Source organism: Notamacropus eugenii, chromosome 3 (assembly GCF_028372415.1).
Source record: "Notamacropus eugenii isolate mMacEug1 chromosome 3, mMacEug1.pri_v2, whole genome shotgun sequence".
In the NCBI taxonomy this organism is placed as follows: Eukaryota; Metazoa; Chordata; class Mammalia; order Diprotodontia; family Macropodidae; genus Notamacropus; species Notamacropus eugenii.
The window spans coordinates 26,665,533-26,681,241 of NC_092874.1; the positions used below are offsets into that span (position 1 = coordinate 26,665,533).

At 42.3% G+C, this 15,709-nt stretch overlaps 1 protein-coding gene across 2 annotated transcripts in view; it reads right to left on the minus strand.

Moving 5' to 3' along the window:
• Positions 1–14,898, minus strand: part of CMC1 (C-X9-C motif containing 1) — a 99,224-nt gene extending 84,326 nt beyond the window's left edge. The window contains exon 1 of one of the 2 annotated variants that reach the window (XM_072651129.1): positions 14,771–14,898. In XM_072651129.1, coding sequence (XP_072507230.1) covers positions 14,771–14,822 — 52 coding nt within the window. In that variant the 5' untranslated portion in view covers positions 14,823–14,898. The remainder of the gene's footprint in view (positions 1–14,770) is intronic. The other variant, XM_072651128.1, reaches the window with a different exon arrangement.
• Between the last annotated feature and the right edge of the window lie 811 nt (positions 14,899–15,709).

Consider the following 15,709-nt stretch of genomic DNA (forward strand, 5'->3'; position numbering starts at 1 on the left):
TGCTGAACGAGCTGGAGAGCGGAAAGACAAATCAACCAGTATTTATAGTAAGGGTCTACTGTGTGACAGACATCCCACCGGGCACTGGAGAGACTAAGAAGGAAGTGTGCGTGTGCATATATGTGTGTGTGTGTGTGTGTGTGTGTGTGTGTGTGTGTGTGTGTGTGTGTGTGTGTGTGTGTGTGTGCGCGCGTGTGTCTGAGAGGGAGAGCTGCTGTGTGTGTGAGAGGGAGAGCACTCCCCTCAAGGAGCTTACTTTCTATCACAGGAAGAAATGTGATAAGGGATGCTGCCCTGAAAGCACCCTGGGAAGAATAAGAAGGGTGTGAGGCAGAAGACAGCATCAGAGACATAACAATCCACTAAACCTGCTAATGAATTAGCTAAGGGGGAGAGACAGTAAAGAATCCTGATGACTGGAAGATGATGATACCCTCATCAAAAATAAGGTATTTAGGAGAAAAGACACGTTTAGACTAAAAACCAGTAAATTCTGATTTGGTCATGCTGAGTAATATGCCTTTTGGACATCTAGATGAAGATATCTAGCAGATATAGGACAACCAAAGGTTTTCTCCTCCGCCTCTCCCCTCCAAATAAAACACAGACTTGATTTGGAACACGAGGTGGATACAAAATAATATTCAAGGTTACATAAAAGTTATTGGAAAAAAATTTCAAAGTTAACTTTAAAAGTCTTTTTAAATGGTGGAGGTTTTTTCTGAAATAATTTCTTTTCCTTAACAAAACTGTATATTGTGAATTTCCTTAACATTAATGGTGTATGTATGTGAAAGGCATGTGTAAGTGTTTATATTCAAAAGTTCCTGATGTTGAGATTTCTCTACTGTATATTCACTCATACCAGTTCAAATTGAGACAGAGAACAAGGATGACAACACAAGGGAAAATTTCCAAAGCTCTAACTTCTCACCATTCTATCGTCACCTGAAAGTCAATTTTCACCTTTTTCACTGGCTGAATTTGTTAGCTCACATTTTGCTTTGGGGCTCATGTGTTCTTGCAATATGGCAGTACTGGATTATAAGGCTACTGATAATAACACTTGCTAAAAATCCACAATGGTTATGGTAGAGTGAATCAAATTCAGGAATAGTATAGTTAGAAAAAAGGTGAGACATGAAAAAAATGCAGATTCCAAATGACATTTTAATATTAACCTTTTTAAAGTTAACCAGATATCACCTAATACAGCTACTGTGTCTCCGGGTTTATGTCCCTTTTCTTGGATAGAATCTTTTTACTTCCAAGGTATGTCTAACATGTTGTTGTTATTTTCTAGTTCACGTCAGTAGAAAAACTAGAAAAATATCATCAACCTTGTTCTAGAAATTTTGAAGAGCACTCTTCACAGCAACCACCTGTACCTGTGGGAGTCCTTGTCTCACTCCCTTACCTCTCCTCCTTCTCGGCAGCCAGAGATTTACCGTAGCAGATGCTCCAAGATGTGGGTCTGAAGAGCTGAAATCTAGCTGCTTGCCAAAACCAAAGGAGCAAGACAGACCAAAGACGCTTACAAGGAGAACAATGACAATGATGTGTACAGTTACATATCCATATTTTAGATTTCTTTTTCTACTTTTGATCTTTGTTGGGGGGAAGGAGGGAATCAGAAATCCAGAACAGAATATAGGGATCAACATCCCCATATTTCTCTCCCTCCAATGGTAGCAGGGATGGAGAGGTGCTTCTCCCATGACCCAGCACTACAATCTGTCTCTGATAGCAATAGATGAAAAGGCACAGAGGAAGCCATACAGAGATGCTAAAATTAAACTCGGATGGAAACATACGACAGTTACAGGATCACATATCTGACCTCAGAGACCATCTAATCTAACCTCCTCCTTTGACAGAAGATGAAACAGAAGTCTATGTAGAAGGGTAGGGAGAAATACAGATCTCAGTCATTTATTGAACTAACTCTTCTGAGTGAGTGAGAACCAAAATCCAAAGCACTGAAGCAGCATCTTCTGCTGTACACCACATATGCTTACATCAAACAGAATTATAATTCCTTAAATCTTATTGTCTGTAAAGATAAATGATGAGCTTTGTAAATCCATTTCTGAAAACATTGTTAGGACAAATAAAAGGCAGCTGGAGACTGCCTACAAACCCCACTTTTACAACATGATCATCGTCTAAGAAAAAGATGGAAAGCATGTCAATCTGGCATATATACCTTATTCATACAAAGCTTCTGGGTCAAACAGCTGCATCATATGTCTTTAAATATTGAGCTCCATCTATCTAGTCGCACTGGCTCTTCTTATTAACCACATAGTTCGCACAACTAGATACAATAATGACATTGCCCATTTTGTATAACACCTTCTTCTTGGCCCGCAGATTTTGCAGATTGCAAAGGTGTTGAAAACTTCCTCTTCCACCCACATAGCTTTATTAACCAAGAAAAGTCAACAAGAGACAACAAATCTAAGACTCAAGTGAAGCAGGAGACCAACTTATGCAATGCACACCATGTTAATTTCAGAATCTCTTCCAGTCTCTATCATGGCCATAATTTAAATGAATGAAGAGTTTGTTTGCATTCCACCTAGAATGTAATGTGACAGCATTACTTAATGATAAGATAAAGGTGAACCTCAGCAATGCTTTGAAGATGCTATCCTTTATACCTAGATGTATATTTTCCCATTAACTTCCAATAAGAAAATTACAAATGTGGTCTAATGAGAGGGGATGTGGGAAGAATTCACTGAAGAGCTAAAAACTTTTGTTGAAAAGGAAATGAAGATGATGAGTGATCCACGAAATGAGAAGCATTATAATTTCTGTCAAATGACTGATTTTTGTTTGTCACACATCTAGCATTTAGCAGATTATTTCCAGCCCTGAGGCTTGCCCAGGACCTCTGGTAACCCATCCTCCCCTCCCAGACAAGACCATTTCCCCCTTCAATGTCAAGGAACTCCACAGACAAGACATTTGAAGAAAAGGGGATGGTGGTCAGGGTCAGCATGAACAATTAAAGAACCTGAACAACTACATAATGTTTCTCATAATGCCTCTCACCCTCATTTACTCGACAAATTCTTTGAGGACTGACTGAACACGCTGGAAACCTTCCTTTGTTTGCTTTTTTTACCTTAAAGATACCAAAGAACCACTGAGACTTCTCTGCTCACAACGACCAGCCCACCTCTCTTTTCCAATCACACTTACCCTCAGTAAGGCCACTTCTCGCAATAGCACAGGTCAGCTTTGTCTATCTACTGTCCTCTGAATGATTAGGATTTTGAAACTTTAAGCTCACTTTCTTCTGAGAGAGTGTTCTAGCATTCAAAGATACTGAGCATCACAGAGAAAAGAAGGGAAGGGGATGGGGAGGGAATAAGCATTTACAGAGTCCCTACTATGTACCTGATAGCATACTAAGTACTTCACAAACATTATCTCATTCGATCCTCCTAACAATACTGGAAGGTACGTGCTATTATTATTCCCATTTTGTGGCTGAAGAAACTGGGGCAAACAGAGGTTAAGAGACTTCCTCAAGGTCACACAGCTAATAAGCATCTGTGGCCACATCTGAACTCTGGTCTTCTTGACTCTAGATCCAGCTTTCTATCCACTGCCTCATCTAGTTGTCTCTGAGAATAAGAGAATTAGAGACTTCATTCTAAAGCTTTAACAATAATGTTCTTCTCCAAAACGAGATGAAAAATATTCTCAACAAGAGCAACATTGTGAGAACACAGAGCTTCCCAAAATGAGGGCTTCGAAGGATATTTCACATTTGCACGTACAAGTTTTAATACCTTTGTTCAAAAAAGTTAAATTATACCTTATATTCTCTCCTGAAAATTCATTAATTAGTTCCTTACTTTCTCAACTAAGTAGCTTTAATGCTCTGTTTATCAAGCATATATGAAGACAACTCACTGAAAAAGAATGCTCTATATATGACATAGTTTCTATAATGTGCCTGTTTAATGAATTTAAAATGCCTTTTACTTACAACATTCAAGGACCTTTAGGGGTATTTATTCATCTTGGCTATCAGAGCTAGAAAGTAACTGACCACTTTGACAGCAGGCCCCACTTACATATACAAGCTGGAATTTTCTTGGATGTCATAAGGTATTTTAAAGAATTATTAAAACACTCACAAGGGCTACACAGAAACCATCTAAGTCACTAGAACATGGATCATTCACTCACCACACTAGAAAGACAGAAGAAAAATGATAACTTCAGACTAACTCTATGCCTGCTTCCTATTATGTTCACAGCACCATAAAGTTCTACGAACAAGTAACAAGGAATTGAAAGTCACAGTCCGTGTATTTGCCAAGTATAAAATCTTCCGAAATAATATAATGATATTCACAATCAACTAGATTATAAACTCCCTAAGGATAGGCTCTATATCCATGTTCTCTAAATGACTCTGAAGGGTCAGCCAAATACTCACACGCACAGTAAATGTTCTGATAAATATTTGTTAAATAAATAGCTGTAACAGCACAAAGGGAGCAATTAGCTGTAATTAAACATTTCTGTGGAATAGATTATACATAACCTCTCCTGGCTTGGAGATTGTCCATGAAGTTACTACTGTCCACATTCCTCCTCATCCCCACTTCCAAAAAAATGAAGACTGCCCTAGTGCTCTCACTAACAACAGATAGTTCTCACCCATTATGTTCAAAACATGGTGAATTCTGTAACATACGTTACCCTGAGGTACCCCCACCACCACCACATGGGGGCCCCTAGGAAAAAATGCCCCAGGTTTGAGACACTCTGTGGGCCAGCACTCCCTCCAAGTCATATTCACAAGTGCCGACCAAAACATTTGCTTTCACCTCAGAGCCAGAGGTCACTCCAAATATAAAGACATTTATTAAAAAAGCATACACAGCAAATAAAGTAACCAGGAAAGTGTCCCCAGAAACACTTGCGAATAGAGGGGTTCTGAAGACCATGAAGGATTCCATCACTTTCTCATTCAAAAATTCTGACTATTCCCCACTCTCTGCAGAGTGAGGCCCCATTTTTCAAACCAGTATTCTAAACTCTGGCCTCAACTTAATTCTCAGCTCAACTCAACTAATGTTTATTAAATGTCTACTCTGAACAAGAGCTTTCATTAGGTGTTGAGGATATAACAACAAAAGAAAACACAGAGAAAGATCTTTAACAGTTTATAATTTATTAAAAGGATGAGGCATATGTAAAAATAAAGAGAATACACAGCAAAATATAACAGATGTAAAGAAGTCCAAACAAAGTTTACTGAGAAATCTGAGGAAAGAAAAATTCTTTTCAGTTCCTGGTACCAGAGAGGAAGACATTTTGAATTGTGGCAAGAGGGGAACCTGTTTTATGGAGGCTGAGCTAGTTTCTCTTTATGGTGGCAGGAAGGTCAGTCCTTGGGATATGGTTAACTTGAGGGGTCAGAGCTTCCACGATTAGTTTCTCTTCTTTAGAAATGAGGTAGAAAAATCCCAGCCTACGGAGAGTTGGAGCTCTGAAGTTTGATCAGAACTCCCAATGCACAGCCCTAATACCTTTCTAACCAATCACTGGCAACTGGCTTCTGACTGGGTAGATGTCTTTGTAGGTGGTGAGTGGAAGGGGAAGGAAAAAGGATTTATGTGCATTTAACTAGGAATTGTATCCTTTTTTGCCATTATAAGTAAAGCTATTTTTATTGCATTTCATGATCTGTTAGCGTCTCAATGCATTCTGATCTTGAGGCTTAATTGATTCCTGGACAGGCCTGAGCTAAGTCTGGCCCAGAAATGGAGTTGAAATAGTACTTAGCAAATGTTTATGGATTTACTAGGGCCTAGTCACATGTGATCTTCTAGGTCCTTGGGTGTGGCCTTTTGGATGAATCCAAGTTTTACAGAACAAGCCCTTTTAATAAGGGGATTTGTGCTCTGAAGTTTGGATTCAGTCAAAGGGTTGCACTTGAGGACCTAGAGGGCCCCATGTGACCTTGATGCCACAGGTTCCCTAACCCTGGAGTAGGCCAGACCCTTGTTAAGAGTTTTGATCACTCCCTGATCACTTGAGTCAGAAGAGGTATTTTCCCCCTTCTCCTTCTAAAAGTATTTTATTTGCAATAAGTCAGCATGGTAAAATGGAAAAGCTTGGAGTTAGAAGACCTTAGTTCAAGAGTGAGTCCATCACTGACTAGTTATGTGACCTGTGTGCTGAACAACATTAGGATGACATCACAGGTTTCCCTGTCCAACGGAGAGTCATACACATTCCATCAGAAGACCTTCGATGAAGGGACATCTCCTGTCTCTTAAAGCAAACCATTCCACTTTAGGGTAGCACCATTAACAACTCCTCTGAGCCTCCACCTCCTCATCTGTCAAATGTGGACAGTAATATTGCTGATGCCAACATCACAAGGTCATCAAATGAAATACTGTCTGTAAAACACTTTCTAATGGCAATGTGTCATGGAAACATAGGATGAATATGGTTTACATTGCTTTTATGATATTTAACTCATACTGCCAAATAACACCTTGCAAGTCAAGTCTCTAATTCATTTTCCTTATTCCCTCTCCCCTGCCACAGTTCTTGGCTCAGTGCTTTGCATGTGGCAAGCATTTCACAAATGTCTATTGAACAAAGTTGTTTTTTTTTTTTTTTTAAGTATGTCTCACTCTGTAGTCCTGTCTTATGTCAAGAACTCTAAATTCCAAGTTATTTCATTAAGTTAGTGTTGTTGTGACCTGACTTGTATAACTTTGTTACTCTTCTTTAGCTAACGGTGATGAAAATCTCAAAGACAAAGGTGTTCAAGGAGCAAAATGACAACTTGTCTGGACCTCCCCATCTATAAAACACAGAGAATGAACTAGATTCTCTCTCAATTCATTATCGCTCTCTAATAACCCTATGATTCTATCCTCACCCCCTCTATTTAAAAATGGAAATATCTTAAGGCTAGAGAGGTAATTCTATAATTCAGTGATCAATTACCCCCTCCCCCAATTTATCAGAGGCTCCTTCAATCTGCTGGTCCCAAGTCAGTAATCATAGTTTAGAATGACCCTAAATCACTCTCTTATTTTGTTTATACCAACATAAACCTGTATAAAAAGAAGCTACTGACCCAGTTAATAGGACCAGCACTTTTAGCCATTTTCCCAATGATGTGGTGAAAGAATAAGAAAGGATAGGACCTAAGAAGCCACCTACTCCCATAATCACCAAATCTCAGTACTGGAAGGACCTTCTCTGTCATCTAGCCCAGTCTGTACCAGAACAAGAATTCCTCCTGCACGAGTGGATGTCTAATGTCTATTTGAAGACTCAAGGTAATGGGAGTTTACTGTCTTCAGGTGGCCATTATTCTATCTTGAGATACCTCCAAAAATCGTTTTCCTCAAGTTCTACTGAAATCTGTCTCTCCAGAATTTCCAATGGCTCCTGTTTGTGTCTGCAGAAGGGCAGAACAAGCCTAGCACTTCTTATACTTGGTAGTCTTTCAAAGGCTGAAAGACAAAGGTCACAACCCACTAAATTTTCTGTATACTTAGCTAAAGATCTGCAGTTCCTTTACAATGATCCAAGCAAGTCACTTCATCTCCCCTTAAGTCTTGTTTTTTGCCTCTGTAAAGTAAGTTGGGCTAGATGACCTCTGAGTCCACTCCAGCTCAAAATTCGGTGGTCATCACCTTACTCATCAGGTGCAATCAAGAACAGGTATTAGAAAGGACACAAAAAGGACCTCTCTAATCCCTTACATCAGTAATCTCCCACCAAATCAAGTGTGTATCACCTTCACTACCTGATTCATCCCCAGACACTAATTGCTTATAGGATTCTGCTGGCTTTCACTGATGTATTTTTCCCCTTATCAGATAATTAGACACTTTGAGCTTTCATTTCTGTTTCTAATGAGTCTTTCTGTTTATACCAAAAATGACTTTGAGAACAAATTGTTATGTCAGTTTAAGGAGAAAAAAAGCCCCACTATTAAGGGAAAATATATACAGCAGTGACAGCTCAATAGGTTAATTAGCCTGGAAACAAATCCCCAGCTCTACTAGACTGAGTAATTCGAGAGTGGTGGCCCTGTCTTACCTGTTATTATATTCTATATGGAAGTATGTGTTGAATGAACGACAGTTTCAGTGCGTACCCAAAGGAGTCCCAGGAGCTAGTCTGTCTTAGAATCATTCCCAAGAGGAAGGCCACCATAGTTACCTTGGTGGGACACCTCGGCAGGAAATCAAATGTCAACTCCCTGGCTATCTGAACAGAGGAAGAGCCCAGCCAATAGCTACAGAAACCTGGGTGATAGGCAGCTCAACATTCCCCTGGTGAACACAAGCACTTGGGAGCCCACCCAGCACACCATGCCCACACATTCTGGCCACAGAGTCAACTGCAATCTTTACAACTGAATTACTTTAACAGTTTTAAGGAATTAGATCAATTATTTCATTTCTAGATGCCTTCCATAACTACACTCTGCCAGTACTGTAACATAACCTCAAATAAGCTGCAGAAGTCAAATAAAGCAGAGACCTCCTGTAGGGTCAATTAGCACTCATGGTCATTTTAATGATGACTTGACTAATGTGAACTTAGATTCTAATGAGAAGTGAGAATCAGCCCACAAAACAACATTTTCCATATTTTGCTTTGTTTTTGTTTTAAAAGAGACCTCCTACTTTATGTTTTCACTACACATCTGCTAAAGAAGAGCAGTTTGTTCTCTTGAAAACAAAGTTTTCCTGTAATCTTTAAGGCAGTAAGTCCTGTGGAATTCTTGAAACATTTTATACTAAAATATATATATAACTACTGCAGCCTAAAACATTAGAAATCCATGGAATCACTGCTACATCTCAATGAATGGAAATTCACTGTAAAGCATGTTTTTTTAATCCTCCAAAGAACCTAGCACGGTATTTTGCATACAATAGACACCTGATGATTATTTCTTGAATTGTGTAACTGAATTATTAAATGTTCATGTGTGTACTTTTAATAAGCATATATGAGATCTGGATCATCAACTCTAACACTTCCATCAAAGGTTAGCAGGAGAATAAAATGAATGTTCATGATTAACTTTTCAGTCATATTTCATCATAAGGGGGCACTATGGTAATGTTTAGAGATATTAACTGAATAGGAAGAGGGAGATAACAGAAAAATGAATAAGTCCACCATCAAGAAATAAATAACTGACATCAAAATGGAAGAGGGCCATCATAATTTGAATTAATTACACTTAAGCAAAATTATATTATATCCAAGCTATTATTGGGTTGAGAAAACATATAAGCTAATAAAAGGTGACTGATGATGATCAACAAAGCAAAAAGTATTTGTTTTGGAAGATGGAATCACATAGAAATATTTTAAGTATGATCGTAAATATCCTTTTAATAACATCAAAGATAAAATAGGAAACTACTTAAATGTAGAATTAGTCAGCAACATAATGTTTCCTATTACTGGCTCAGCAAGACTTCATCAATTTAGCCCCAAACAGTGGGTGCTAAAATTCAACAATGCTCACTTAAAATAAGGACCAGATGTTAAGCTGAAGGGTCCTTTATGGCTCTAGGTGAGCAAATTAATTCAGTGGTATTTTTGAAGGATACACCTGCTTAGCATCTTGGTTTTCCTTCTGCTCCTCTTCTGCTTGTGGTGCTTGCCAATGATCAACAACAAAAGTGAGCAGGGTAAATGTCATACAAAAAGGAGTGATAAATATGGCTTCTGAAAAACATGTGAATTTTTATATACCTGGATTCACTGTTTTCCTTATTAGCTAATCACTTTGTGTAATAAAATGTTTTAGCCAAAATATTGAATTTCCTATGATAACTGTGCTTCCCAGTTTAAAACATATAAAACAGAACTTGAACAGTTTTCCTGCCTCCATATTACTATCATAATTTCACACAAAATACTGTGGCCATTTAGTGGCAATTAATAAAAATCTAACACATTATATTCAGCTAATTTTAGAGCTCTGTTTTTACATCTCCCTTGTTTTCAAGTCATTTTCATTTTAGCACCGCTCAGAGAAAAAAAACTCACTACAGTAATTACGTTCCTAAAATTCAAAACAAAACAAAAAAGCCTGTATGCACGGCATCGTATTAAACACTGGTAGACAGAACATCACTCACCTTCTGGCCTTACAATCTAGCAGATGCATCAAACACACATACAAAGGACAATCTCTTCAGCACCAATATGTGCCCAGTAACATTATATGGTCACAAATCATAGACTACCACCATTTCAGAACAATCAAAACTGTCAGTGTCCCAAAAAGCAATTAATTCATGGTGGGTGTTAGCAACTTGTAACATATTACCAACAATGGCATTTATGGAAGACAAGCATAGTTGGAAAGGACACAAGTAGATCACGTCCTAAGACCAAGACACCAGCCCAAGTATGACTGTGGTCCTTCCTCTCTCTCTCTCTATCTCTCTCTCTCTCTCTCTCTCTCTCTGTCTCACACATATCTATACCAATGAGATTAGAGAGTTGTTTAAATTATCTCAAAAAATGAGTCTAACACACAGTGCATTATCAAGCACTGAGAACATTTTAAATTTGGGTACCTGTAATTGTATAGGGGGTGGGGCATGTTGTCAAGCAAAATGTCTACTGGGCAAGGAGAACCAACAGGGCACAAGCAGAGTGTCAGACCAGCCCAGAAGCACTGAGTGCCACACCCTGCCAGCTACCTGGTGCTAAGGACAATAGATGGCCAGTCCTTAGGAGGTTCGGGACTGACACTTTTCCCTCAGTTGGGAACACCAGACTAGGAAAGATCCCATGTATATGCAACACCTCTTCATCCAAAAGACAGTTATTCAACTGCCCTGGGCCAACGAAGCCATGTGGCTACCTACGTAGGGCAGGGAACTATCTCCAGAGATATCTCATCCCTCCCTCCCTATGTCTATACATGGCCCAGAATCCTTTTCTACTCAGTCTTCCATATGTCTTAGCTCACAATTCTGTTAATTCCTTGTAGTGTCAAATTCTCTTTTAAACCAATTCCCCATCCACTCTCTCTTCTTGTCCATCACCTCAGGAAGAAATCCCCTCTCCTCTCCCTTTTCATTCCAAATGTGAACTAAGATACCAGTGATCATGGCTCACAAGTTCAAAAGGTGATAGTTATATATTTGGAAAAATATACAGGAAATATAAGAAAAAGAAAATTGTAAAATCTGAGGTGAAATCAGATTACATAAAGGATCAGTGCCATCAATCTCTAAGCAAGAATTCTTAAACTTGTGTGTGTCCTGATCCCTCTGGAAGTCTGGTAAAGCATATAAATCCCCTTTTCAGAATATTTGGAAATGCTTAAAATAAAATACACAGAATTACAAAAAAAAAATTATACTCAAATACAGTTATCAAAACAAAAAAAACCAAAAAACTAATTTCAAATTCAGATTAACAACTCCTGCTCAAAGCATCTACAGAGCTTTTCAGGTCTGCTTGATTATCACAACAGTTGTGTGAGGTAGGTGCTATTATCATACTCATTTTACAAATGAAGAAACTGAGGCAGAGGGAGGCTGACTGTCCAGTCACACAGCTGTTAAATGTCTAAGACCTCATTTGAACTCAGGTCTTCCTGCCTCCAGGACCAGCACTCTGCACTGCCTGGCTACTTACAGGCAGCTGTATTTACTGTCTATACTGAAATAGGTATCAAAACTTTAATAAAAACCCTCAGGTTAACAACCTCTGTTGAAAGCTTATTAAAGTTCTCCGTTCATGGAATCTTCACACAAGTTTCCATCTCCTTCTCTCCCATCCTCCTACGGGACTTTACTGCTATCACTGCTACAATTCTGCTTTAACCACTGACTAACACTGTAGCACGATTGTACTTAGTTATTTTCATTGCACACATACATGATTTCAGCTACATTAGAAACTTAACTTCCATACAAATACATACATTATATGTACTATATATTATATATGTATATATACATATTCATATATATCAGCAACTTAACTTATACATATGTGTATGTACACACACACACACACACACACACACACACACACACACACACACAAACATCTGCCTGCCAGGGGCACTAAAAGGTTAAGTGACTTGCCCTGCGATAGCCAATATAGGTCAGAAGCAAGATTTGAACTCAGCTCTTCAGGACTGCATGGCCAGCTCTCCGTTCACTGCCCAACGCTGTCTCTCAAGTTTTTACTATTAATATTGATGAAACATCATAAAATAAGACTAAGTTTTAAAACAAAATCTCCAGATTGGCCACTTTCTCTAATGTCTACCTTTGCACTTAAATTTGCTCAGAGACCACAACTAAGTTCCGAAAATAGCTATGATCCTGAAAGACAGGGATCCAGCCCCAGGTCGGCCACCATCCAGCTTTGGGACCTGGGCTAGTCACAACTGAGGACACTGGGTAAGGATCAGCCATCTGTAAGGATCCTCGTGGACTCCAACACCTGGCCCCAAATCCCTGGTAAACAAAACCAAAGCACCTCTGCTTCCATAGGCTGCCTGCCTTCCACGGTCGCTCCCAGCTCAGTAGCCGAGTAGTGTCTTTGACATCAAAAGTGGTGAAGAGAAGCCAATGCTACAAATCCTGCTGGGGGCTCTCCCTGAGACTGGAGAACACCCACAAGGCCTCCATGGTACCCATGACCTCTCAGTTAGATTAACAATGTTCCTTACCAAGGGAGTCACCATCCAGCAAATGTGGGAGCTCCCAGTAAAGAAGACAGGATCGTTTATGCCCCTGCCCCATTACCTGTGTGGAATGTGCACCCCTTTTCCTGGAAGCCCTCTCTCCACCCAATGTTGAACTCCAGAATTCAAACAGGCCTTTCCTGATCCCACTTGTCAGCACTTTCACCCCCATGGAAATCCCTTTCTTTACAAATGTTGTATTATCTATGCCCATGCATACCTGCTTCCTGAACCCATGTAGAGTCTGTTTGGGGTCTGGGTCTTTGGATCTCCAGCGCTTAGGATGGTGCCTTCTATGTGCATAATAGGTACTTAATAAATCTGTCAAGGAGCAAGTGCCATAGCTCAAACCTCTCATCCCACAGATGAAGAAATCATGGATCTGTGAGTTTTAAAGGCCGGCCCAAAGTACATGGAGAAAGAAACGACAGGACTATATAGAATCCAAAGAATCAGACCCAACAGAGAGGACTGAACAACCACCACCATATATTCCAAGTCCGGCCTTTTCTCTCCCTAGCAGTCTCCATGTAGTTGCAGTGTGTTCCTGAGCACAGGCCACAGGAAGGAAGCCTGACAATAACTGACATTTATGGAGAACTTCACATAAGGAAAGCTCAGCTCAGGCACTGATGCCTCTCTGAGCCTTCCCCGTCCCAGTCATCCCTCCTCCTCCTCCTCTGTCTTGGATACAGACACTATTACTGTACAGAGAAGGGCAGCATCGGGGGATCAAGAGGCAGCCTCTGAACACTGGAAGACCTGGGTTCAAGTGGTATCTCACACACACACTGACGGTGGGGGGGCCCCTCTGGGCATGTTGCTGGCCCTCTCCAGGTCCCAGCCATTCTAGGTCTGATAAATTACAGAGCAGGCGCTGCCCAGCACTGACAGAGGGCCTCTCCTCCCCAGGGAGGTCCTAGCCCAGTGAAACCACAGGTCTTTTCCCCAATCCCTTCCATATGTATATGTGGTTTCCCCCACAGGATGAAAGCTACTTGAGGGCAGGGACCAACAGAGCACTTTCTTTCACCGGGTGGTGTCCTCCGCACAACCTTCGGTGCCTGGCTGGGGCAGGCTTTTGGTATTGTGGGCTATTTCGCTGGAGCCTCAAACAGGGCTAGACATTTGGGGGCTGGGAAGGACAGCTGCCCCCCGGAGTCAGGAAGACCCAGCCTTCAACATGTCCCAACAGTGCTGCCCAGGGCAGGCTGCCTAACGTCTCTGCCTCAGTTTCCTCATCGGGAAAATGGGGTAATAATACCCTCTACCTACAGAGTGGCAGAGTAAAAGAAAGTGTTTGTAATGCACCCTGAAAACCTGAAACACTATATTAATACCAGCTATGATCATAATTATCACTGGAGAGGAAAACCTCCGGCACAGATGCACCTCCAGCACCCTAGAGGTTAAGGGGTCATGCCCACCCCAACCAGTCCGGGCAGAGCTGGGCAGAACCTGAACTCGGCTCTCCAGCACACTCCAGCTGCCTCCTTATTATATGTCTATATAATAATATATGCTATATAGCTATATAATAATGTTATGGATCCATATAATGTTATATATCTATATAATAATGTTATATATCTGTTACATATCGATATAATATACGTTATATATCTATATGTTACACATCTATATGATATGTTATATCTACATAACAATATGTTACGTATCTACATAATAACACGTTATACATCTATATAACCTCAGGCGGAGCGTTCCAAGCCCAGGCTCCAGGTCCAGGGCTCGAGGGCAGGGGAGGGGGCGGGGGAGGAGTCGGCCTGTGCGCATGCGCGGCGGGAGGTGCCCAGCCCCTCGGCCAGGTCGGCTCCTCCCCCTCCCTCCAGGCCGAAGCTCCCGCACTCCCCGGGCACGGAGCAGGCCCGGGGCTCGCGGGAGACTCCGCGGGGAGCATGGAGGCAGCGGCGCTCTGGAGGACGAGGGCTCGGGGGCGCGGAGCCACAGGCCCCGAAGCGCGCCCCCGCCGCCCGGTTCCAGCCCCGCTCCTACCTGCTTGGTTCTGCTCCATCTCCGGCTGCGGCGATGTCGATGACGTCTCCATAGCGCGGGGAGGGCGCGGGGCCGGGGGCGGGGCTGGGGGCGGGGCCGTTATCCCGCGGCTTTCCCAGAGGGGATGGGAGCCGAGGCGTCCTTGCTTAGCCCCGCCCCCTTCTGACCTTTCCTTTCCTTCCCCGCTGCCTACTTCCGCCACGCTCCTCGGACGCGCGCCTGCGCGCAGCTGCGTGCCGCCTCCTCCCTCGCGCGCTCCTTGGCTTTCCTTGACCGCCCCTGGGAAGGGGCTCCTGAGGGAAGGGAGGCTGCGCGCATGCGCAATGGGGAGGCGGCTCTCGCGGGATGGAGCGCCCACGTGTTAAGGCCCAGGAAGAAGCCCGTCCTTGGCAGGCCGACAATGTAAGTTCGAGACTCTCTGTGGCCTTCCGCAGGCCGACTTTCCCCTCCAGCCTTTTAATCTGTGGTAGAGACTTGGACCATACCCTGTGCCCCGCTGTGGAACGTAAGCGTCCTGAGGGCAGGGGCGGCCGGGGACGGAGCCCGGTACCCAGGCTGCTGGCTTTACCGGGACCTCCGACGTCCCTCGTGCCCCTGGGCGCTGGTAACTGCCCTTGGATGGGCCGCCCCCATTCCCCCCCCCACACACACACACTCCCCGACCTTCCCTGCTTCTCTTCTTGGTCACCTGCGGTCACTCCAAGGAATCCGGAGCTGCCGCCGCTTCTTTTTTTTGTCCAAATGACGCCCGCCCGAACCTTTGGCGGCCAACGCGCTGACGAAGGCGAGGACCCCTTGTAACACCCGCGGCACACCCAGGAGGTCCTTGGGTCCGCTTCATGAGGGCTCAGCAGCCTTTTAATTACATCCACAACAGAGGGAGTACAAGCAGAGAAATACAGACCCCCAGACAGGGCTCCCCTGCCTGAGTCAGTACTG